Source organism: Lepisma saccharinum, chromosome 23 (assembly GCF_977018435.1).
Source record: "Lepisma saccharinum chromosome 23, izLepSacc3.1, whole genome shotgun sequence".
NCBI classification, from domain to species: Eukaryota; Metazoa; Arthropoda; class Insecta; order Zygentoma; family Lepismatidae; genus Lepisma; species Lepisma saccharinum.
Genome location: NC_139251.1, coordinates 65,154,539 through 65,182,501, shown reverse-complemented (window position 1 = coordinate 65,182,501; position 27,963 = coordinate 65,154,539). Strand labels below are relative to the sequence as shown.

General features: G+C 34.3%; 2 protein-coding genes across 7 annotated transcripts in view; one reads left to right on the top strand and one right to left on the bottom strand.

Annotated features, from left to right (window-relative positions):
* The window catches only part of LOC146005391 (uncharacterized), a 39,994-nt gene extending 30,700 nt beyond the window's left edge, over positions 1-9,294 (top strand). For both annotated transcript variants that reach the window (XM_083144623.1, XM_083144622.1), the window contains one exon: positions 8,522-9,294. The gene's annotated coding sequence lies outside the window, so the exon portion shown is untranslated. The remainder of the gene's footprint in view (positions 1-8,521) is intronic.
* Positions 9,295-18,746: 9,452 nt separating this feature from the next.
* The window catches only part of Hmgcl (hydroxymethylglutaryl-CoA lyase), a 143,508-nt gene continuing 134,291 nt past the window's right edge, over positions 18,747-27,963 (bottom strand). For all 5 annotated transcript variants that reach the window (XM_083144806.1, XM_083144804.1, XM_083144802.1 and 2 more), the window contains one exon: positions 18,747-22,795. In XM_083144806.1, coding sequence (XP_083000932.1) covers positions 22,568-22,795 — 228 coding nt within the window. In that variant the 3' untranslated portion in view covers positions 18,747-22,567. The remainder of the gene's footprint in view (positions 22,796-27,963) is intronic.

The following is a 27,963-nucleotide window of genomic DNA, read 5'->3' as shown; positions in this document are numbered from 1 at the left end:
TTGAGGCAAAGGGGGGGGTTATAACCCCCACCAACCCCCCCTTGGGCACGCCACTGCCTCTCCCATTCATGCCACATGGCCTGCCCACCTAAGTCTTCTTGATTTAATTATTCTAATAATATCTGGACATGAATACAAATTATGTAGTTCTAAATTATGTAACCTTCTCCACTCACCTGTCTCCTCATTCCTTTTAGGTCCAAAGATTTTCCTAAGGATCTTATTTTCAAATACTCTCAATTTATGTTCGTCTTTCAATGTAAGGGACCAAGTTTCACATCCATATAATACTACAGGCAAAATTACTGTTTTGAATATTTTAACTTTTAGTTTCTTAGATATTAAACGAGAAGACAAAAGTTTATGAAGAGAGAAGTAACATGCATTTCCTGAATTAAGCCTACTTTTTATTTCCTCTTTAATATAATTTTCATTTGTTAATATTACTCCTAAGTATTTGAATTTGGAAACTGGTTCAAACCAGTTGTTATCAATAATTAGATTTTGATTATTACCTAACACTTGGTTTCGGCCTGTAAGCATATATTTAGTTTTCTCTTTGTTAACTTCCAAACCTATCTCTTTAGCAGTTTTGAAAAATAACTAACTAACTAACTCTCTAGCCTTCTTAAACCCGAAGGTTCATGGCTGCAGCAACACAGGCCTTCCATCTTTCCCTATCTTGAGCAAGATCTATATAATCTTTTCCATCCCTACCGATTTCCTTTAGGTCCATCTCAACGTTGTCCCTCCATCTTCGTCTTGGCCTTCCTACAGGTCTCTTACCATCTGGTTTCCCAACAAGAATCCTGTAAACTCCTCTTTCCTCTCCCATTCGTGCCACATGGCCTGCCCACCTAAGTCTTCTTGATTTAATTATTCTAATAATATCTGGACATGAATACAAATTATGTAGTTCTAAATTATGTAACCTTCTCCACTCACCTGTCTCCTCATCCCTTTTAGGTCCAAATATTTTCCTAAGGATCTTATTTTCAAATACTCTCAATTTATGTTCCTCTTTCAATGTAAGGGACCAAGTTTCACATCCATATAATACTACAGGCAAAATTACTGTTTTGTATATTTTAACTTTTAGTTTCTTAGATATTAAACGAGAAGACAAAAGTTTATGAAGAGAGAAGTAACATGCATTTCCTGAATTAAGCCTACTTTTTATTTCCTCTTTAATATAATTTTCATTTGTTAATATTACTCCTAAGTATTTGAATTTGGAAACTGGTTCAAACGAGTTGTTATCAATAATTAGATTTTGATTATTACCTAACACTTGGTTTCGGCCTGTAAGCATATATTTAGTTTTCTCTTTGTTAACTTCCAAACCTATCTCTTTAGCAGTTTTGAAAAATATTTTAGCATTATTCTTAATCGTATTTATATCATCCCCCAGTAAGTCTACATCATCTGCATATGCTAACAACTGAGTCACACCATTTAATTTTAGTCCTTCTTTAGTTTCTTTTACCTTCCTTACAGCATATTCTAAGGCAAAATTAAAGAGCAATGGAGATAATGCATCTCCTTGTTTTAACCCATCGTGAATTATAAATTTGTCAGACATATTATTACCCACACGAATTTTACTTTCTGTTTCACTGGTGCATATTTTTATCATACTAACAAGCTTCTTAGGTATTCCAAACTCTACTAATATATTATATAATTTATCTCTTTTGACCGAATCATATGCTTTTTTGAAATCAATGAATAGCTGATGGACATTTTGATTATATTCCCACTTTTTTTCAAGTGTCTGTCTGATGTGAAAAATTTGATCTGTAGTTGATCTGTTACGTTTAAATCCACATTGATAATCACCTATAATTTCATTAGCATATGGGGTTAGTCTTGTTAAAAGAATGTTAGACAATATTTTGTATGTTGTTGAGAGTAGAGAAATTCCACGGTAATTATTGCAGTTCATTTTATCACCTTTTTTAAACACAGGAACAATTATGGATTCTTTCCACTGTTGAGGGATTTCTTCTTTATTCCATATTAAACAAATTAATTTATGAATTTGACATATTAATGAATTTCCACCATATTTAATTAACTCAGCTGGTATTAAATCAATGCCAGGTGCTTTGTTATTCTTAAGCCTTTTAATAGCATCTTTAACTTCAGTCAAGTTAGGTTCTGGAACTAAAGGTTCTGCTGTGTGTACTTCATTTACTTCTGATTTATCTCCTACATGGACATTTAAAAGGTCATTAAAGTAGTTCTTCCATCTATTTAGAATATCGCTTGGGTCAGCTAGAAAATCACCGTCTTTATCTTTTATCAAGTTTACTTTAGGTTGCCACCCCTTTCTAAATTCATTTACACCTTTATATAAATCTCTGATATTTTTATTTTTGCTGTTTGTTTCAATTTCGTTAATTTTGCTTTTCAAGTAATCTCTTTTTTTACTTCTAAACGTGCGGTTAACTTCTCGCTTTATTGTATTATAATTGTTTATTGTTTATTTATATTTATATTGTTTTGAAAAATATTTTAGCATTATTCTTAATTATATTCACATCATCCCCTAATAAGTCTACATCATCTGCATATGCTAACAACTGAGTCAAACCATTTAATTTTAGTCCTTCTTTAGTTTCTTTTACCTTCCTAATAGCATATTCTAAGGCAAAATTAAAGAGCAATGGAGATAATGCATCTCCTTGTTTTAACCCATCATGAATTGTAAACTTGTCAGACATATTAATACCCACACGAATTTTACTTTCTGTTTCACTGGTGCATATTTTTATCATACTAACAAGCTTCTTAGGTATTCCAAACTCTACTAATATATTATATAATTTATCTCTTTTGACCGAATCATATACTTTTTTTAAATCAATGAATAGCTGATGGACATTTTGATTATATTCCCACTTTTTTTCAAGTGTCTGTCTGATGTGAGAAATTTGATCTGTAGTTGATCTGTTACGTTTAAATCCACATTGATAATCACCTATAATTTCATTAGCATATGGGGTTAGTCTTGTTAAAATAATGTTAGACAATATTTTGTATGTTGTTGAGAGTAGAGAGATTCCATGGTAATTATTGCAGTTCATTTTATCACCTTTTTTAAACACAGGAACAATTATGGATTCTTTCCACTGTTGAGGGATTTCTTCTTTATTCCATATTAAACAAATTAATTTATGAATTTGACATATTAATGAATTTCCACCATATTTAATTAACTCAGCTGGTATTAAATCAATGCCAGGTGCTTTGTTATTCTTAAGCCTTTTAATAGCATCTTTAACTTCAGTCAAGTTAGGTTCTGGAACTAAAGGTTCTGCTGTGTGGACTTCATTTGCTTCTGATTTATCTCCTACATGGACATTTAAAAGGTCATTAAAATAGTTCTTCCATCTATTTAGAATATCACTTGGGTCAGCTAGAAAATCACCGTCTTTATCTTTTATCAAGTTTACTTTAGGTTGCCACCCCTTTCTAAACTCATTTACACCTTTATATAAATCTCTGATATTTTTATTTTTGCTGTTTGTTTCAATTTCGTTAATTTTGCTTTTCAAGTAATCTCTTTTTTTACTTCTAAACGTGCGATTAACTTCTCGCTTTATTCTATTATAATTGTTTAGATTTGTATCATCAGAGTTATTTAACCACCTAAGTCTAGCCTGATTTCTTATTTCTATTAGATTATGACATTCATTATCAAACCATGGCTTACTTTTTCTCGGTTTATGGTATCCTATACTTTCTTTAGCTGCTGATTCTATTGCATTGCGTATGTGCTCCCAATTCTTATTTACGTCTGTTTCATTTATATTTTCATCATCATTTAAATCCTGCAAAATATCAAATCTATTTGACAGTTTAATTTGGTAATCTTTCTTAATTCTTTCATCAGTAAACTTTCCTGTATCAAATTTTAGAACTTTTAGATTTTGTTGCTTATGATTTATCACTGAGAGTCTTTCTCTTAATTTAGCAATTACTAAATAATGGTCACTGGCACAGTCAGCACCTCTATGTGTACGAACGTCAATTATACTAGTATGCCTTCTCTTATCAATGAGAATATGATCTATCTGATTATGAGTTTTACCATCTGGAGAAGACCAGGTATATTTATGGATATCTTTATGTTTAAAAGTGGTACTTTTCACAATTAAATTCTTTGAGGTTGCAAAAGTAATCAATCTTATACCATTGTCATTACTTAATTCATGAAGACTTTCTTTACCAATCGTGGGTTTAAATGTCTCTTCTTTGCCAATCTGTGCATTACAGTCACCTAACAGAATTTTCATATCATACTGAGAAAATTTATCAAAGACCTGTTCTAACTCTGTATAAAAATCATCTTTAGTATTATCATCTTTATCTTCCGTTGGTGCATGTATGTTTATTAAAATAATTTTACACCACCTACCCTGTAAAACTGCATATGATATCCTATCATTAATAAATTCTACTGTTTTAAGAGCCGAGATAATTCTATTATTTATGAAAAAGCCTGTTCCAAAATTATGATTTTCAGTACCACCATAGAAAAAAGTATAATTTTTAGTTTTACAATTCCCTTCTCCTGGCCACCTAACTTCCTGGACAGCTACTACATCTAATTTATACTTCACTATCTCATTAACTGTACACTGAAATGCCCCAAGCCGGTAAATGCTCAGAACATTCCAGGTGCCTAATTTAATATCCTTATTCCTGACGTAGATCTTATCCTTAGTCCAGGGACCTCCCAAAGTAGTCCCCAGCCAGAGATCCGAACGGGGGACTATTTTACCTCCGGAATATTTTACCTTGGGAACATCCATGGCCTTATATTGCTGTTTCTTGACATGTCTTTTTACAGTGCAGAGTTGTCAGCTCTACGCCTAACCCCCAATATGAATTGAGGAACTACTACACAAGACAAACACATTAGACAGCACAATTACTACACAAGACGAACACAAACACATTAGACAGCACAACTACTACACAAGACACACACAAACACATCACAACTATAACACAATATAAACACAAACATACCACAACTACTACACAATATAAACATAAACAAACTACACACCACAGCTACTACACAAGACAAACACAAACAAATTAGACAGCACAACTACTACGCAAGACAAAACAAACATACTAGACAGCACAACTACATTGTATTGTATAAAAATGTATCTGGACTACGCAGATATTTCACAAATTAAATCTCCTTATATATACATATTAAAGGAATTACAAAGGTTAGATAGCAATATAATTACTTTTAGATTGTAATAAGTGAACACAGTTATGATTCTTGGATTGCGTTTTAATTAATTTCAATACGACAAAAAATGCACAAAATGACAGTTAATTAAGCACAACAATACTTACTACTTTACAAACATGGATAGACGCTCCCAGAAAGATTTTAAAGGCGGGGGGGTTTAGTTGTTGAGAAAGCATTTTGAATGGTATTATGGGTAAGGACAATGGAGGATTTTTAAAAAATATATATTTGTTATATTAAGTCCAAACGAGGAGTTATGATTCACAACTTCCCTCCCCCCTGCCCTTCAGTACGCCTATGATTTGAATGTTTTATTATATATGTTATTGCTATTTTACATTAGAATAATACATGTAATGTAAGTTCTAGTATTATTGTACAGTCACGGACACTTTGGGTTTCAACAACCCCCAGAAGTATTCATGACTATACATCATATGATTTTATTTACACTGCGTCGCCAACGTACTGTAACTGGCAACTAAGTTTTTCACTCAAATCATCGTTATTATAATAAACTTGTTAGTACAGTATAGTAGATTATTATTTGAGTAAATTATGCTATCACTTTCTTAAAAATTCAGTACTTTTTCCGAGACATTTCAGAACTCGGCCTGGCAACAGTGGATTGCCAAAGAGATTAGAGAAGGTTGAGGCAGGCCAGAAAACAAGTTATTTTATTTTTTGTGCTCGGAAATAAACCATTAATACCTAATTTTTACCTTGTATTTGAAAATAACCTTAAATTCCAATATTCACTACAATTTACACTATAAACAGTGGTATCAACTTTTCTTCTTATGCTGTTCTTAATGCCAGAGAATGTGATGTGGGATTATACAAGTATTTTCGCGACGAACGGATAAAGTTTGAACAATCGCGGGAAACTCGCAACGCGACGTCCGAAGGCACTACTCCTAACCGAGGAAATCTTTCCGCACCGAGAAAGTTGATGTTACTCCTTTTCTGTTACCAACCGCACTGTTCTCGTTCATTTTGCATCACTCACCCCATTGCAACTCTAAGGCTGTGATTAGTCTTTGCATAATCACACCATGCAATGTTAACCAATAGCATTCAAGCTCTTACCCACCTAGCGACAGCTTCTATTGCGCCACTATGCAAAACCCGCTCACTGTAATCCAACACTCTTCCTACGCACTATTCCTGTTCCTTGAAATCACCCTTTCGTCCTACGTGTGCGTTATTTTACGTGACCCAAAGTAATCGGTCACAAATAACGAAAGGGTGATTTCAAGGAACAGGAATAGCCACCCTACTCCCTGATTTCATCCTCCGACTGAACCTTCCTTTGTCGAATCTCGGAGGCCATTATGGATTGTAGCTGCATTGTCCTTTGGCCTTCAGAAATCGTACGACAGATCTCACTTCACATTTGGCAGGATTTTGTATTACGGCAGCCATTTCACCTTACTGCTACTCGCACGTACGCAACCTCACGTTGACGATTCTATCTCTGTTGCAAGCACAGAATACTAGGGCATGCTCATGCGCATGCTCAACTTCATCAGTGTTGCCAACCCCGCGTAAAAAAATATCAACCCTTTTTTCTATATAAGCAGTCCTGAAATAACTCGTATAGTTACTTTCATTAAAATTTGTTTTGAGACATTATTTCTTTTATGTAATTTTGATAATATTGATAGAATCAATAGAAAATATTGTAATATTTGTAGACCCAGTGAGTAACATTGACCAATCAAGACAGAAATGTTGAATAATGGTTCATATCATATTAATCAGTTAGTTAATCGTATTGGTCATATATATTAATTAAGCATCTGTTACATAAACTTACTTCTATCACTGTATGGTTTCAATTTCTTGCTTCCCCCCAATAAGTGTATAGCAGTTTACTGAACACAATAAAATATGTTAGTTCTAGAATTATTACTGAAAACATTAGCAATACAGTTCAGCTACTGAAAACAGTAGACACAGTTGGGCTACTAAAAACAGTAGAAAACATTAGCATGAAAGTTATTCAACTGAAAACAGTGGGTGTTTCAAAACACCTATTGATCTACTCAAAACAGTGGACAGAATTTTCAGTAAGGCAAAAAAAGGCAGAGAATAGAAAAGAGGAAAAACAATTGAAAGAGAGTATTAATTCTTGAAGCTTTCCTAGCGCCGAATGATGATGAAGTTCTCTTGGAAGCCTATCCAGAAATCACCTGGCTGATATCCCAAGATAACTTCATCATCAATTGAAAGAGAGGTAAGATTACTGATAATTTTAGTGACCTAATACAGTATAACTAGATATAGCCTGTAAATTATTGTGAAAATTCTGCCTTTTACTTTTATGAATACAAATGTGTGATTGGTGTGCCCTGGTTTTGTAAAATGTCTAATTACAAAGTTAATTCATTTAAAAAACAAAACATATTGAAGTCACCTAGTTTTATATATATATATAAAATGAAAGCATATGAACGCATCAAAAGTCAATTTTTGATCCTACTGTCGAAATGTCAGATTAATTTTAATATCTTTTGTGAAGATTAAAACTTTCCAGATATATATACACGTGTGTGTGTGTGTGTGTGTGTGTGTGTTATATATATATATATATATATATATATATATATATATATATATATATATATATATTGATGCATTCATATGCTTTCATTTTTTTTTGTCAGAATATGTGATGGAGAAATTTACACTTGGCAGAGGTATATTCTGGTAGCAAACTGCTGGAATTTTCTGTTTTCCAAAATAGTAGCAATAGTATGTTTTAAAGATATTCTTCAGACACTAAGACATAACTGAAATATTCTTACATATGCTATTTTTTCTTAATCAGAAATGCAAAGTACAAGTCTTTAAATATAACATATATTATTTTTAATGAGTATTTATTTGTTTCCTCATTTCAAAATTTGTACGATGTAAATATCTCAAACCATGGTATAAGAAAATATCGGAGGACACACATAAAATGTTGGTGAGATGCAGTTTGGGGGACAAACCACAATCCTGCCTAAGGTGCTGGCCAATATAAGTGATGACCATAATATTTTTATAATCCAAGGACATTTTGGAGGAACTTGAGACTAAATAAATAAGGCATTGATTCATAGTGTCTGTATATTCTACAGTTGTTTGGAATATTTCCATTTTCTTCATTCCATTTCTGCACTATATAATAACAGTTGCTATAAAGTAAACATTTTTTAACAAACAATTTATACTTTATTGTACTTTCAGGACAAGCTGGATGCTGGCTGCATGTAAACCTGCTAATATTGAATGCAAAGCAATGATACATATGCGAGAAGCATGATAAACATCTTCCAATTAAAAGTTATGCATATTTAAGTCTACATCATAACCATAAGGATGGTTTGTTTTTCTATGTGTCCTTTTGTTTTCCGTAATAAAAAATGTAAAATTTCAAATACTATAAATTTAATATTTGAATAGTTCATGACTACTTTTATGTGTATTTTCATGCAAAATAATCTACCACAGTTATTTTTAGTGGTTTTTATTTGATTTTATCTGAGACGTTTCATGTAGAGAGACTAGCCATGTGAGGTTGTGTAGCTTGAAAAAGTTCTGGCAAACCACAACGAAACGTCACAGATAAAATCAAATAAAAAACCACTAAAAATAACTGTGGTAGATTATTTTACATGTACAAAAAGTGGTTATGCGAACCTTCAAGAAGAACATTGATAATGTGTATTTTCAATAAGTTCATCACATCTCCTCTTTTGTATTGTATATATATATATATTTGTACTTAATTCTATAAAAGGACTGTGAATGAGTATGTGTCCATGAGTTATGTGATGGCAAGTAGATTTTTTGAATTCTTTCTTTAAAATATAAAAACACTTGACATAAAAGAAATTGTCACATCAATAAGTAAAAAGTTATTTATTCTCAAGTATGAAATTTTTAAACATCATGTAAATTGATTCATTATTATTATTATCATTGCTAAAATAAGTAATAAATAAATATAGAAGCTGTTATGGAAAAGAGAAAAATCATTTGAGTGTTGTGTAATCTAGGATGAATGGTCTTTTTTTTCATTTATTTGGAAGATGTAAATTTAAAATATATAAATGGGCAATTCTAGATTATTACATGTATCAAAATGAATTACTTTTAAATAATAATATATATTATTTTTATTTTTCTGATATTATAATATTGAACATCTCTTTTTGTCTTCTGGGCTTTGTAAAGAAAGTCATAAAAATGTAATTATATTTTGTAGCATCAAAGAAATCTTCCATAATATATTATCATCATTAAAATTGGCAGGAGGACACTTGGTAAGTTTAATTTAAAACTCAATATTAATAATCAATTCTAGTCCATTTTAAGGATAGCACGATCATAATACAGGGGAAAAAAATTGAAAAGCTTATATAATTGCATATTGAATGCATATTGTATATATTTTTTTTTACAATGAGTGTGTGTAAAATGAACAACAAAACAGGCTGGGAGAAAATTTGGAGGATGACATCACTTGTATCACCCCTTCCTTTGGTGAGCAATAATGAGCATTGGTTGATGCTTCTTGAGGTCCCAGGGATAGAAAAACAGACTCATCTTTCCACAATGTCACTTCGAAACAGCCTGTGGATGGTTATCATTGAAGGCAGCAGAAAGAAGCATTGATTAAAAGCTCTACCCCATGCATTACACCATGTCATGGATGAACATAGCGATGTAGAAGTAGGGCACCACACACTTTCATTCTTGGCCACAGCAAAGGTAACGTGATAAGCACTTCACTCCTTGCCCCTAAGGAATTAGATGCTGGTTGGAGGAATCTCCCACCACAGATCACCCTCCTGAACAGCAGTCACATGGTTTAGAAGATGTGAAGAACTGCTTATTGCATTTCTTTGAGAGTGGTTGTGAAGTTGTTGTTGTTTTTTTTATATAAATATTTTCTTTCTACAAAACTAACTAACTCGAACTCTCTCTTTCTCTCACTCTCTTTCCTTAAGAATATTTCAGGAGTTAATTCATTGATTATTTTTTTATATTATGAGCACATCAGCACATTGGCTAGTTTTGCCTGTCACACAATATGTGGATAACTAAAACAAAACTGCCTGTTAAAAACTCACTCAATTTTTAAAACTAATAAAGTTATAGATTCCTACATAAGAACTAAAATTACACTTTCTCTGACGATAAAATCTCCATACCCTAATTAAAGGGTGAAGCAAAGGACAAGACCCACGTGGGGGAGTAAGATTCATTGAGGAAAGACAAGGAGTGGGGTGAACCTGTACAAGTTACTTTGTCATATGTAGTTTTTGGAGACTGACAAAATGGAAATTGCTTTCTCTTCCGATGCTAGCAGTGATGTGTGTAAACACCTGAAACTTTACATGCTTTGTTCTGTGCAACCAATATTTCACGAGAGCATGTAGCCGGCTGAATACTATTTTGTTGTATGTCCATCTGCACTGACTTCTCAGGAGAGCTGAATAAAGTTTGACTTCTATGAATTTGGAATACATTACAAAATTGCACAGACGTTTTATTATTGTCAATAATTCACACCACCTGACCAGATATGTTGATTCAGAACATACATACACAGAACATACACAAATGCTAAATCAATTAGTAGAGGCACATATTTTTGGTAAATAAAAAAGCACAATTTCGGTATAAAAACAGTCCATTTCGGGTTCAAAAACAATAAATAAAATGAAATTTTGCTGTTATAGCGGTGAAAAAGCGGTATATAAAATTACATTTTGGGTTTGAAAATGTGAATATAATCCAAAATTTGGTTTAAATACTGCCCTACTATTACACAAAATAAACATATCCCTTCTAATAGCACATTAAATCATTACCAGAATATTAAGTTTAATCCTGTATAAAGGGGTTCATTTTTACTTCTCAAATATTTACAGCAGAATTAATCAATTTTCCGTGAATTGCATAACTCGCAGAATACTTCAAACTTGAGAAATTGTCACGTAAGTATATAAACGGTAAATTTCGTGTTTAAGAGTATTTCACATTTTGGAGTTCATTTCACATCATTTCGTGACAAAACAGGGTAGAAAAATGCACCTCACACCTTTCAGAAACATGAAAAATTAACATTACAATGTGTTATTTCACATTTCATGTTTTCGTCAAAAACGAAATATGCATGCCTCTATCAATCGGTCATAGGTCAGACAGAAATACTAGGGTGGATGCCACTAAAAATGTTGACCATAAAGGTTATTTCAAGGTTGTATTGTTGACCCAAAAGCTCAAATCTCAGTCATCCAAATATACTCGTGTAATATATCAAAAGAAAGGTATGGAAGAGACAAACAGTGTGGTACTATTTTTAGGTCAGAATTTCGATTTCAGAAGCTGGCCATTTAAGCTGGCAAAAATAAAACTTGTGAAACAAATTTTGCACTTGCCTCTAGTGAAGGAAAATGTGGGGACGAATCCAAATCTCCACAAAAATTCCTGGTGAGCCACGACTAAATCTTTGCTGGAATGTAATTATGGACATTTGTATGCAATTTATATATAAAAAAAACTGCCTTAGATATAAAATTTTAGCAGATATTATCCAAATTGATGATGAGAGAAAATTTGCAACAACAATATTATCCTTCTTAGAAGTTATATATTCCAGCCATTTGACATTTTTTACCTTACTTTGCTTCATATTTCAAAGGATAAAGATACAAAAGTGTTGACTGTGAGCAAAACAGCAATGCCTTGGGCAAAAAAATATTGATTGCTTGATTCGGTTTATTTTACTTCGCTTTTCTGCCACTTTTGGTAATCGCCAAGATAGATATTATGAAATTGATAAATGGACACTTCACAAACACCCATGCTCAGGCCGAGATTCAAACCCGGGACCCCTGGTGTCAAAGTGCAATGTGCTAACCACTCTGCCACTCTTTTAAGACAAAGAATATGCGACAGAGAAATTTATACTTGGCAGAGGTAAGACACTGCTGGAACTTTCTGTTTCCCAAAATAGTAACAATTGTACGTTTCCAAAGATGTTTTTCAGACACAAAAACATAACCGAACCACTCCCAAATATGCTAAACTTTTTTATTCAGAAATGCACACAACGAATCTTCAATACAACCTATACTATTTTTTAAAGAGTAAAAAAATTAGTGAACTACTTTAGGAACAGTTGCAAAAGAGGCAATTTGAAAAAATGTATAGGGACATTGTTAAGTCTTCTAGTTGCATTTTGCAATTTGTGACCAGTAATTTTGAACACTGCTAAACACACAGAGTAATCAAGACATCCCAGGTTTGATCTCGGTGGAGGCAGATCTCACTTTAAACTGTAGGAAATGTTCCAACTAGCTAATTTGAGTATAATGTGGGTCTAAAACAAGTCATATCGATGAAAAACCGTTAGGCTAGAAACTATGCTAAGGGTGTGTAAGAGATGTCAAATTCCAAGTTTCTATTATGATTCCTCGAGGGTGCGTAACATCAAGTTTCAGATGAATTAGTAATTAATATTTTAAGAATCACAAAAATATTTTTAAAATATAAAATTTTGTAACATTAAATTGTAATAAGGTGCAAATTATGCGCAACTATTTCACTGATGTCTTCACATGTCATTTACTGTGTTTTGCATACGTGGTCTGTTAGGAAAGTAATGAGACTGGCAACACTGTGCACGAACCGGCAATGCTGCTGCCACCACCTTCACATGGCAGGTAGGTGAATGCTTGCCATTGACTCAGTACAAAGTTTCAACTTGCTACAGTTGCTACACGATTGTAGAGAGTGTCTGATGTGAAGTTGTGTTTGTGAGGTGCGTTACGAAAATGGACTGGCAAAAGTTTGAACAACGTTGTGCCATCAAATTTTGTGTTAAGCTTGGCGAATCCGCTACTGGGACTTATTAGAAGTTACAAAGGGCTTATGGAGAACATACACTATCTAGGGCACAAGTGTTCAGATGGCACAAGTCCTTTTTAGAAGGCCGAGAACAAGTGGAAGACGAACCTCGTGCGGGAAGACCTTCAACCTCAAAAACGGATGACAATGTGGAAAGGGTGAGGTCAGATCGTTGATTGATGGTGAGAATGATCAGTACTGAGTTAAATTTGAACATGTGTACCGAATGAAGTCCTTGCAAGACTCAGGAAAAGGGTTGCACGTGTGCAACCAGGCATTACACGCACTTGGATGCTGCACCACGACAATGCAGCATGTCACACGGCAGTCTCCATCAATGTTATTTTGGCAAAAAAAAAAGCATTCCTGTGGTTCCTCAGCCTCCTTATTCGCCGGATCTCAGTCCCTGTGACTTTTTTTATTCCCCTTGCTCAAAAATCACTTGAAAGGTCGCAATTTTGATACTTTGGATAATATCCAGAAGAGCGTAACCGACGAGCTAAAAGGTATTCCGGCAGAAGCCTTCCAGCACTGCTACAAACAATGGAAACAACACCTCCATCACTGTGTAGCTGCCCAAGGGAACTATTTTGAAGGGGATAACCTTGATTTGTAAAAATAATAAAATCCATCATTTACAGAAAATCAGTCTCATTACTTTCCTAACAGACCACGTACTTCATCCTGGCAATTTGTTTATCTTTATCATATATCCAGATCAATTATTTAAAAAAACTTGCCTTAAGTCCACTTTATGCATAGATAGGCTAATGGACATAAAAAAAAAGTCTTAAATCCATTCATTTTACGGATTATGACACAAAAATGAGGTGTGCAAAATATCGTGGCGATATTTGTTTTGGTTCTTGAGAAATACGCCTTCAAACATCGTTGAAATTCACCTCCTACATCACTGAAGTGAAAAAGGCCTCTGACGTACACTGACATGAATTAGCGTCGGCCATGGAAGCGACAACAAGAAGTCATTAAAACACAAGTATCTTAAAATTCCAGTACAAAAACGAATGGTCCATTTCTTGCAGATGCATTATGTTCGAACAATAGCAGCATTTATTATAATTCAGCCACTCGGTGGAAAGTTTTAAAATGACAAAGCAATACTGACGCCAACAGTCAATAGCTGAACACTAACTGTCTTGCTCATTGCCAATACATTGGTTCTGACTGGGAAGAATTTATAATTCTTACAAGAATGCTCTCCTGGAGTTACAATTATTTTCTTCACAATATTTTGTTCACAAATTTTAAAATAACAATACGATTAGAACACACTGGTTTACACATCATTTTTAATAAAAAAAAAGAAAACTGAGTTTTTAATTTCCTGCAGTAAAAGACAGTTTTCTTCAGTTACTATATATTTTGCAAAATTATGTATTTATCCTACTTTTACGTTGCTTTTCTGTAATTGTAACATAGTTAATTTAGTATTCTCTTCTCTTGCGTCACTTTTGGATAATTGTGACAATGAAGATGAATTACGATAAGCAGTGTTCGAAATCTGGGTCGACGAGAAGAGTCAAGATTTTGATCTGTCCCATCTTGTCTCGTGCATGAGGGACATTGATGTTAACCATAGAAGGATCTAAGGATCGAGCAAGCACCGCCACCTAACAATGAAAAAACATTCACAAAGAGATACAGTCTGCCCAAGTAGTGTCAAATCATGAACATTTGTTTGTTAATATGGTGGGTACCGAGAAGAACCCAAGATAGGCTTGTGAAAATCAAGAAGAGCCCAAGATGGGTTTGTAATAATCGAGACAAGAAGGAAGACAGACCCTACGAGATACACCTCTGGAAAATAGAGGAGAGACTGATACTTTGCCCGACATTCTCGATCTCGTTCGAGACTTTGTTACGATATTGGAAAAAAAAGCATGTAAACCGAATTTCTTATACTTTACTAGGCAACATCCTCAGATAAATCAAGCAATTTTGTTTATAATTAATAATTACTACAATGCCAGTTTATTCATTGCAATTCTGAATAGGATGTTCAGTTTGCATATATAATCAGGATAATATCCAGTTTTCAAGATCTAGTAGTGTCGAAACGAGACGTCAAACAAAAAACGTCATTAACAAAAGTTGTCTTAATAACTTCTATGCACTCGGAAAGTTTGAACCGTGACCCTATACTTTTTTTTAGACTTGAGACGAGAACGAGAATTGGCCTTCGAAATCGAGACGAGGCCATCAGTAAACCGTTCATTTACAAATGAACACAACGCAGACATTAAAAACTCATCTACACAAAAATATTTTATCACACTTTACAATGACTATGAAACACAAACAGAAATTGCATTTTGGAAAAGAAAGTACAGATTAAATTTCGATAAAGACAAGTTTAAAATTTATTTTTGAAAATTTGGTCAGCAACCAATTTCAGAAGCAATATTTTTCGCATGACTGGAGAACCATACATTTATCTTGCACGTGGGCAGCAGGCAGAATAATAGAAGAATGATAACAAAGCATAATTTCCCTTCCACTGCTGCTCCTTCTTCCATTATTTTAATCTGTACAGATCGTTCAACTGCTGCACACGGCCTCCGTAGGCTACGCGTTAACTGAACGCTCGAAGAGCAGACGACAAACCCAGCTACACATACATGACGTATCAACATGGCGGATCGTGTTACGAGCGTAAAGCTAGCCTTGCAACTTTGGAAGTTGCGATTTTGCCTTAAACCGAATGCAGAAACATGAGAACTTGCATGGGTCATTTTTCCAGCGTGTAGTTTCTAAAATTGCTGTCAAAAATAATTGAGTGGAAATTTCCACTGGCACTGGACCTAGTTTAAAGTATGATTTGAACCACTGTGCAATGTGTGTCTGCTAGAGATGTAATGTGGGATCCCTTGGTTAAAAAGTGATGGCATTAACCACTACACTATTTGAGCGATACCTCGATTATCCTCAAGATGCTCTGAGAGTCACATAAAGAAGCGGAAAGAACTGGGGGACCCTTAACACACCAACACCAGTTTTGTATCAAAAATATTTATTACATTCTACTACAACAAAACTTGAACAATGTACACATTTATCCACAATGCAACAGGAATGCATAACTATACAATAATCTCACTCTTCATAGCACCAGCACAGTACTTTCCCCTACTTATCAACTTAACATGGTTAAAAAATACTTCACCCGCATAAATACTGAATATAGCTCCTTCATGGAGAGAAGCAAGGTTAAGAAGATGGTCGTCACTTCCAGTTACTTCTTGCATTTATAATTTTAAATTCTTTTACATTTCTTTCCAATTTATTATTAACACTTGCTATGAATTGAAGTTTGTCAAGTGAAGGGGCAATGTTTTATTTCTATTACATGGTCTGTAAAACTTGGTCACTTTACTATTTTCCTAATGTATCAAAAATGTTGCAACATTACTTTTGCCAATATATTTACATTTGCAGCTGCATTATAAACCATGCATTTCTGAATTTCACAAAAGAATTTGGAGAAGGGAGTCTCTAGCTTCAGGCACATTCAACAACACAATCATTGTGAAAAACACTGCATTTGTTAGTAAGTTCATGTATAATAGTTACGTTTAAAAATATCTAATACATAAATAATTCAAAATGTGAAATAAAAATATTATGCTTGAACTGCAAATAATGCATTATATAAGCAGTGTGAAATGCAACTTATGCTCACAAAATGTCAGTCCTTACTTGTAACAATATAAGTTTTTCAGCACAACACATTTAAAAATTCAATTCATGCAGTTACAAAGTAACTGACCAACAAAATATCGATTTTTTTGAGAGATGCTTCAGAAATATAAATGGTGATTAAGTACTAAAAGATCACTTGTTAAAAACAAGACAAAACAAACAAACAGCACGATTAAAGACACAGCGAGTAGCACCTTTGCGTCTCCTTTCCCATCTCTTGACCAGCTCTGATGATGATTCCAAGATGGAATCGAAAGCTTCAATAAACTCTTTAAGTGTATTTTATCATGCTCTTTGTGTGTTTTGTGTTAACAAGCATGTCTGGCATGTGACATAAGACGTTCTTTACTAAAAGATTACTTTAGCTTCCAAAACACTGGAAGTCAGAAGTACAGATCATTCATTCACACAGCAAGACTGTGAAAAAATATATTCATGTGCTTGCTAACCATTAACCTTTTGAGTCCCAAGGCCATTTTCACAAGTAAGCCTCTCGGTCCCGAGCCGATTTTGAGCAAAATGCAGAGTTTCAATTAAATGAGTGTAGATCGGAGACTAATTGCCCTAGAGAGATGAGTGATATACCGTTGTACGCGGAATGAACCAGAGATTCAGACTATATGAAATTTATGCAAATTCGGTGTATATATGGAGGGGGAAAGGGGGGAAATCCCCTGAAAATACTTTTTTTTAAAAAAATGGGGTTTCGCCCCCCCCCCCTCCGCCCCCCCGAAAAAAAGGATTTGAAAAGTTCAAAATGCACATAGAAATTATCGCTGGCATGTAAGGAACACAAAAATATTTGCATTATTATCATATGACCAATGTAACTTGAGTTGTACATCCCAAAAAGGAATGGTCGCCACGCTACTGATTCAAGCTTCAAAATGCAGCGGTACCTTGAAATGACTTTAGCTCAGAGACTATTTTCCCTGGAGATATGAACTATATACCGTTGTACGCAGAATGAATCACAGATTCAGACGATATATAATTTATGCACCTGCGGCGTATATATGGAGGGGGAAAGGGGAAAAATCCCCTGAAAATACTTTTTTTTAAAAAAAAATGAGGTTCCCCCCCCCCCCCGAAAAAAAGGATATGAAAAGTTCAAAATGCACATAGAAATTATCGCTGGCATGTAAGGAACACAAAAATATTTGCATCATTGTCGTATGACCAATGTAACTTGAGTTGTACCCCCAAAAGGAATGGTGGGCACGCCACTGATTCAAGCTTCAAAATGCAGCGGTACCTTGAAACGACTATAGCTCAGAAACTAAATGCCCTAGAAATATGAAAGATATACCGTTGTACGCAGAATGAATCACAGATTCAGACGATATATAATTTATGCACATTCGGCGTACATATGGAGGGGGAAAGGGGGGAAATCCCCTCAAAAATACTTTTCTTAAAAAAATGGAGTTTCCCCCCGCCCCCCCAATTTTTTTTTTTCAAAATGCACAAAATGCAAAATTTATGCAAATTTGATGTATATATGGAGGGGGAAGGGAGAAAACCCCCAAAAATTATTTTTAAAAATTGTTGAAATGTTTGAAATTTATATTTTCCCTTGAAAAGAGAAGTCCCTTTTCCCGCCTTTTCACCTCCATTTTCATGAAGAAAAAAAAAGGTGCAAGAAACATTTCTGTTAAATACATGTGTTAGGAACAATATAAAAGAAAAAAATCGAAATTCTAGCCAAAAATAGAAATGTTATAACGTAAAAACTACGACCTTGACACAGCATCTCGATCGAGACGCTTGGGACCGTGAGGGTTACAGTTGGGTATCTCGTTCGAGACGCTTGGGATCCAAAAGGTTAATTGCTTCTACAACAATACACACAATCAAATGTAGATCTTAGTGTTATAAAAAATAGAGTATGTAGTACAAGCTACAACACAGTGGATGGTACAGAATCACAGTTATGTGCAAGTTGCATGTTTGAATACACTGATACATGGTGTCTGTGGTGAGTCCTACAACTATGGTTAGGTACTACAACAAGGTGCTTAATCCCAAGACTACAAGGTGGAAAAATATTTTGGACTTGACCATTGTTCTATTTTTCATCCAACATTTCCAATACCTCTTCCTCCCAAATCTTGGGGGATACCTTTCTGCTTTACTAAGAAACAATCCTTTTTCTCCACACCACTTCAACTACCAAAGCTGCTTCAGAAGTAACAACTTACTTGTAATGAAATTATGCATAACTAGAGCCACATATTCATGGTGAATATAGGACCAAGATTTTGGTGTTAAAATGGCGAATACACACCTAAATTTGATTGAAAAACTATACTTATTACATAAAATCAACATTTCCCTTCTAAGAACACATTTATGTCGTTGTCAGAGTATTAAGTTTATTCCTGTGTAAAGGAGCCCATTTTTGCTTCTCAAATATTTACAGCAGAATTAATCAATTTTCTGTGATTTGCGTAACTCAGACTTCAGAAAGTGCCGTGTCAGTAAATAAACTCCAAATTTCATGTTTAAGAGTTTATTTCACATCATTTCATGATAAAACATGGTAGGAAAATGCACCTCACACCTTTCAAAAACATAAAAAATGAACATTACAGTGTGTTATTTCACATTTCATGTTTCTATCAAAAACGAAATACCGGTATGCATGCCTCTATGCATAACAGTTGCTTCTTAATGTTAATATAACTAGTTATTTTTTAAATGAGTCTATGTAACTCAGTTACTTTGAATAAATAAAATTATATATTGCTTTGCGTACATTTCAAGAATGAAGCCATTTTAAACTGGAAAGAAACAATACTAAAGCAGTATAGACTAAATTCTGTTAACCAAAAAAAAATACAGTACCAAGATTAAACAAAACTCAGTTCCATAATTTTTTGTACGTTGGCGATAAAAGATAAATAACAGCTGAAGATATCTATTTTGTTGAAGATGTTGTTAAATTGATTTGCTAGCCTATGGAATAAGGAATGTCGTACGAGTGAGAGTCTGGGAGTTGGAGTGTGGAAAGTGTTTGACTCCAGGCACCCTGAGGGAAAGTTCATTAAGTGGAATGTTAGCTTCTAACTTTCCATTAATGATCTTATATAGTCATTTCATTCTGCAAAATATGTACGAGATTATGGGATATTGATGTGAAAGTTTTCAAGCAGTTCTGTCTAGGTGGTGCCTACGTCAAACAATGGAGTAGGGGCAGATCGAACAGACCAGTTAACCTATTTGCCTGGAAACTGGTACTTCTATTTTCAACTTGTAGGAGAAATAAAGTTCAGTTAACTAGCATTCAAGCATAACACACACTATTTTTTAAAAAAATTATTTAAATGTAAAATGAAGTCAGAACACCATGTTTTCTACCACTTAGCCCAAAGAATAAAATTTCCATCAGTTTTCAAAGTTCCACAAATAACATTCTTATGCGAGAGGTTACAGAATGTAAATTTCATGACTATAATTTCCTCCTAACTTTCAAAGAATAGTGTATAAAAATTAATAAGAAAATAACAATGCATTACTAACAGTGTAAAGTATGAGAAAGGAAACTGGTGAATCTACCAGATCGATATTAATCTGCTGTATCACGTAGAAGTCTTTCCTCAAGGTTATTATAACAACATTTTTAACCTCACAAAATTATTTAGTTATTGTTAGTTTATAATTACAATTTTTAATAATCAATAAAAATATCCAGTTCTGTAGAAACCCATAACAAAACTTTCTGGCAAAATTCATCATGGAGAGGATAAAGATCACAACACTGTGGATCATGAAGGTATGATAATGAATGGGCAGCCATGTTTCAGATGAGTGAAGAGTACTTTAGAATGGAGACAGGTGTGTTTTCAAGTATATGGAATGTGCTTTTTGTTTTAGATTTTGGTCTGTAATGTGAGCCTGTTTCGTGATTGTTGAGATGTGAGTTTCAATTTGATTTGTTTTGATTCATTTAGTTTATGTTACTTTGCTTTTCTGCCAATTTTGGTACCCCCGAAGATGACAATGTTTGGTGGTAAGGTGAAAGAGATAAAAGGCAATCACAAGCACATATGGACAACACACAACAAAGTCCCACGGAGGATTATATTGGCCATGGGTCACACAACAGAGCCTCATTAGTAGGGTGCAGATTTTTGCCTTTTTTATTTCTTTATTGTTTTAAGTTCGTTTCATGGTGTTTCTAATCCAAAAATGCATTTTTATAGTACCTCTAAATGCTTATTTATAGGATTAGCATCTATTTTGCTTAATTGTGCCTAAAAATGCATATTCTGCAATTTTTGCTTAGTTCACCTTTTTTATGCATCTTTGGCTGTCCCTACATTGAAGAAGGCAAGCCTTTGTTTGTGTTGAACGGACTGAAATCTGGTACACCAGATTTGAGAGTAGCAAGGGATGTCAGATCTTTGTAAATACCAAATGTCCCTTAATCAGGGTAAGCAAACTGGACAACCTGTTGGTGACTCATACTTGGACCACCAATGCCAACCCACCCTTGCTTTTTTCACCTGAAAGCTTGTAGGAGTCAATCAGTACTCACTTTGTTGTGTCTGTGAAAGGAATTAAATCTTAATTAAAGGAATTAAATCTGAGTCTTCCACAAAATGAAAACAAACTTTACATTCTACATCATGATAACAATTGCAAAATTTAAATTTACAAAGTCTCCATGATGACTATATGAAATGATGTTAAAATGTGAGGCATTGTCCACAGAAATTCGAAATGTCATATACATGTCCTTAAAATGGAGGTAGAGCACACATGTAAGGCTGAAACAGGATTTCATTTATGAAGCAGGAATTTGAATGGATGGAAAAGTTTTCATCTAAACTTTTCATTTTTTAAGTGCAACACCGAACTATAGGAACGAGTTTGTTCTACAGTGTTATTGAGTAGTTACAGTATACTTGGAATGGGTGGATATAAAATGACACAGAGGTCTGGAAATTGTGAACCCAGTAGCTGAGTACTTAAGATATTGCCGAACCTTTGGCCTATACTAGCGCAGACTTCCAACAACATTTCTCGTATATTAAAAAGCAACTATGATATTCCATATTTGAAAAAATACATTTCTCTAGAATTCCATCTAAAGCATTCAAGTGAATAGTCGTGTGGTTTTCTCTCACTGTTGTCAAGATATCTACAATAGTTTAATGGTGTGTTCCATCACATATATGACCAATAAAACTATCACAAAAATACACACAAGAACAAACCACATGAATATTCACTTGGGTGCTTTAGAAGGAATTCAAAACACATGTAAATCTTTACAATTTGGATTTTAATATTATTATTATGAAGGAGAAAGTTTTGAGAAAGTCAATGCTGGCACAGGCTGAAGGTTTTCTTTTGAGACCTAATTGATTTTACAAAAATCACCATTCAAATTGCATAACTGTAGATATGTTAATTCCTGAAGTTAAAAATGTCTTCATCAGACAAATTGAGGTCATGTGCGTTCATCACAATGCAAGATGGAATGGTTTGTTATGTTATCACACATACGTGTAAAAGGATAACAAAATATGCACATCACAGAGCATACACTAATGTTAATAATACTATAAAGATGGTAAAAATGTATATCAATAATAGAAGTCAGGGAACATTGCAGTGAAACTTATACCTCCGAGGCCTCTGTCATCAATGACAGGTCACGGCACGACTGACTTTGGATCCCGTTGGACGGTTCAAGGCTTGGCATATGAAGCTCCCGGCATCTATGAGGCTTTCCAAGTCTACTTCGGTCTGGATCTCCATTCCATGCAACATGTACACAACATCTTCCGTGGCGACATTACCTGAAGCCCCTTTTGCATACGGACAGCCACCCAATCCAGCTACAGATGAATCCACAACCGAAATTCCCATCTGTAAAAATCAGATAACAGAACAATGTACTTTTCAGATATCTCACAAGATAGAATACAGAGCAGTGGCATATTCTGAAACTTCTTATTTATTGTGTATATTTATTATATATTAATTAGGTATAATAGAAATAAAATGCAAATGCAGGCATGCACATAAAAAAAAACAGATATCTGAAAATTTAAAATTTTCAATTTTCTGGCAATTTTTCTATGTATAAAAGTTGGTTTACCAATAACATGGAAGAATATGCCACTGATACAGAGGAAAAGGAAGAAATCGCACGATGACCAATCAGAAGGAGGATGTGGAAGTGCAGGGATACAATGTTTGACAACATATAAAGATATGGCAATATTACACAATTCCCATTCAATTTCGTACATCCAATATGCAAGCAGTAACAAGGCGGTCTTCTCGAAGAAAGTTCCTCGCACGTTCCACATTTTCAGTACTAAGTGCTGTTGAAGGCTGGTCAGATCATCTAACACTGAAACCCTGCCCTCCCGAAACCTCTTGTGCCATTCAAACGCACAACCACTTCATGTCTGGTCACTAGGGTGCTGCAGGGAGAGGATTTTGTTTGAGTGCCAAATAGTTTGAACGGATGATGCTAGATAGCATGTGGAATTGAGAGCTGCTTCGTTCAAGCAAATAATGCTCCATGAAGCAAAATGGGCAGCATACACTCCAAGCTCAGTAGTACACACATAACCATCATTTGTGGGCACTCAAATATGGATCGTGAAGTGAAAGATGAAGTGAACATAGTCATCATCTTCATGTTAAAATGTAGTTTAGAACATGTTGCAATGGTGCATTTTACTCACTATCAATTCAAATAAAAATATATAAATAACTTACGTGGGTGAGTAGGAATGTTTCAGAACGACGTTTCGGAAGTCTGTACTACTTCCTTCATCAGGTAATAAAATAAAAAAAACTTTAGTTTCCAAACATGGTACCACGTTGTCAAACCATAAGTTGAGGATTCAGGTTGATGATAGAAAAGATAAAAAACGTACGGTGACAGCATAAAAACACCAATGGAAGTCTTCGCTGGTTAAAAATTCCCTATGTTAAAAACAAAAACCACAACTAAAACAAATAAAAATCGAAGACCCATTGCAGTCCCCTAGAGACTATGTGTCCATAATGTCACTTGTGTAACTGCAACTAACTTAACCAACAATGTTGCTAGGTGCAGACCTACCGTTTCCAAGGACAACACATACACATCAGGTGACTAAATAGCACCCAATTTGCATGTTTCAATTTTACAGTTTGAGAATTAAAAAATCAATCCTGTAACTTTTCTGACAAAGGTTATAGTGGACTATTTTTAATTAAAACTTTGATAATTCAAAAGCAAACATTAGTGATGACTTGTTTCACTCAATAATTGAAAATGAAGATTTTGTTAATCACATAAAAATAAACAAACAAAAGTAAATAAAAATCACAAACTTCTTTATGAGAGAACAGGTATCTAATGTTGTTACACGTGTATGTTATTTTGTGTGTTAATACAGTGTACTTAGTTAAACGTGTTTTCTATTTACTGGTAGCTAAATTACTATTGTGACAGAATTGTTTTTAACTTGAACTATGAGATCACACACAAAATACGGCAATTCTTATGGTAAGGTCCACTGCCTGTTCATTATTTATGTTTATACCGTAGTACAGAAGTTTGTTTTATAGATTTTCTTTAACATTGCATGTTTTGGTTCCTGCAATTAATTTTTCATGTCACCTTGCAGTTTAATTAAAAGAGTCCACTGTATTGTGTCACAAGTGAGTTCAGCTATGTTTGTGCTGTGAATCTAAATATAAAATAAACTAAAAACTAAAAATTAAACAGAAATGGAAATCAGTTAGCTTCAGAAGATACTGTAGAAAGTTATCATGGGTACATCAACACACCATGCTGCATCATGCACATATGCAATCACACCTTAAGGTTTTTCAGAGCTACTGTAGAAATAAGAATGCCTTCAACCTTTCCAAATGTGAAGGGGAATATTTGCAAAAGGTATCCCTTCAACTGTGTCATTGTCACAATGTTACACCAGCTATTCCAAAGGCTCGAGCACCCAAAGTCAACTTCCTTCCTGCTACTTGCAGACCAACGAGGCTCTGGTGTCTGGACTTACAGCCAGTATAATCCTCTGTACGGCTGTGGTTTGTCCATATATGTGCAGAGTCCCTGAACAGCCTCAGCTTTAAAGTAGGTAAGGACAAACAAAAGAACCTTCGGCCTGAAGCCTTCCCGCATCTTCCCTCTATCCCTTCAGCCTGGCCCATGGTAAAGCCTGCTTCACTCTACCCCTCCCCTCCATGATGCAAAGGACAGGCGGTTCTGCACATGTTCTTTTGCTTGTGGTTCTGCTACAGTCCTCAGAGATGCAGGTTCATTTTAGCTACAGTAAGGGGCTGAACCCCATACACTGCAATGGGTGCAAATAGCCTAAGTGCTGATGCACCCAAAATTTTAATTTCAATCGGTAACGAATGAATGAATTAGGTTTAAAAGTTGACTCGGGAATTTTTTCATAGAATTTTAAATAGACACTTTACATTTTATTAGAGGCCTGTGCTTAATTGTTAGTTATTAAAGGGGCTTGCCACTGTGTGATGAGCAAAAATAGCCTCTATGACCATAATATCAAAATCAAGCAAACAATTTTCACCTTAAGGACTGCACAGCATGTGTGCGTAGATAAGTTAAGGTAAAGTTTCCCGTGCACTTCTTGCACCATATATGATCAGTACCATACTCCCGTAGTCCCCAGGTACCCATTTATTTGAGGCTTGGTAATCGCCAGAGCTACTATATGTGGGGACAAGGCTGGAAGAATTCCGCCCTTAGATCTCCCACACCAGGAATAGAACCCAGGTCTCACACATGGCAGTCAAATGCCAACATTTCGGTATTTGAAAGTGAGTAATTAGTTGAAGTAAACCAAAAACAAAGCAGAGACATGCAGACACCACAAGAAACCTAGACCAAAACATACAATCGTTTTTGTGAAGCTTCTGAATAAGGAAAATCAACAGAGAAACAAACAACCCAAATAGCACATGCATCCACATAAGCTAGCAGCATGTCTGATCTTTTTACATAGAGAGACTCAATTCTAGTATTTTCCATTTATTCTTATTGATATAAAAGCAAAATTCAGTGTCTGGCGAAACCCATCCAATTCATTGATTGACTTAAAGAATGGGAGTACTAACTAACTCTCTAGCCTTCTTAAACCCGAAGGTTCATGGCTGCAGCAACACAGGCCTTCCATGTTTCCCTATTTTGAGCAAGTTCTATATACTCTTTTCCATCCCTACCGATTTCCCTTAGGTCCATCTCAACGTTGTCCCTCCATCTTCGTCTTGGCCTTCCTACAGGTCTCTTACCATCAGGTTTCCCAACAAGAATCCTGTAAACTCCTCGTTCCTCTCCCATTCGTGCCACATGGCCTGCCCACCTAAGTCTTCTTGATTTAATTATTCTAATAATATCTGGACATGAATACAAATTATGTAGTTCTAAATTATGTAACCTTCTCCACTCACCTGTCTCCTCATCCCTTTTAGGTCCAAATATTTTCCTAAGGATCTTATTTTAAAATACTCTCAATTTATGTTCCTCTTTCAATGTAAGGGACCAAGTTTCACATGCATATAATACTACAGGCAAAATTACTGTTTTGTATATTTTAACTTTCAGTTTCTTAGATATTAAACGAGAAGACAAAAGTTTATGAAGAGAGAAGTAACATGCATTTCCTGAATTAAGCCTACTTTTTATTTCCTCTTTAATATAATTTTCATTTGTTAATATTACTCCTAAGTATTTGAATTTGGAAACTGGTTCAAACGAGTTGTTATCAATAATTAGATTTTGATTATTACCTAACACTTGGTTTCGGCCTGTAGGCATATATTTAGTTTTCTCTTTGTTAACTTCCAAACCTATCTCTTTAGCAGTTTTGAAAAATATTTTAGCATTATTCTTAATTGTATTCACATCATCCCCCAGTAAGTCTACATCATCTGCATATGCTAACAACTGAGTCACACCATTTAATTTTAGTCCTTCTTTAGTTTCTTTTACCTTCCTAACAGCATATTCTAAGGCAAAATTAAAGAGCAATGGAGATAATGCATCTCCTTGTTTTAACCCATCATGAATTGTAAATTTGTCAGACATATTAATACCCACACGAATTTTACTTTCTGTTTCACTGGTGCATACTTTTATCATACTAACAAGCTTCTTAGGTATTCCAAACTCAACTAATATATTATATAGTTTATCTCTTTTGACTGAATCATATGCTTTTTTGAAATCAATGAATAGCTGATGGACATTTTGATTATATTCCCACTTTTTTTCAAGTGTCTGTCTGATGTGAAAAATTTGATCTGTAGTTGATCTGTTACGTTTAAATCCACATTGATAATCACCTATAATTTCATTAGCATATGGGGTTAGTCTTGTTAAAAGAATGTTAGATAATATTTTATATGTTGTTGAGAGTAGAGAAATTCCACGGTAATTATTGCAGTTCATTTTATCACCTTTTTTAAACACAGGAACAATTATGGATTCTTTCCACTGTTGAGGGATTTCTTCTTTATTCCATATTAAACAGATTAATTTATGAATTTGATACATTAATGAATTTCCACCATATTTAATTAACTCAGCTGGTATTAAATCAATGCCAGGTGCTTTGTTATTCTTTAGCCTTTTAATAGCATCTTTAACTTCAGTCAAGTTGGGTTCTGGAACTAAAGGTTCTGCTGTGTGTACTTCATTCACTTCTGATTTATCTCCTACATGGACATTTAAAAGGTCATTAAAGTAGTTCTTCCATCTATTTAGAATATCACTTGGGTCAGCTAGAAAATCACCGTCTTTATCTTTTATCAAGTTTACTTTAGGTTGCCACCCCTTTCTAAATTCATTTACACCTTTATATAAATCTCTGATATTTTTATTTTTGCTGTTTGTTTCAATTTCGTTAATTTTGCTTTTCAAGTAATCTCTTTTTTTACTTCTAAACGTGCGGTTAACTTCTCGCTTTATTCTATTATAATTGTTTAGATTTGTATCATCAGAGTTATTTAACCACCTAAGTCTAGCCTGATTTCTTATTTCTATT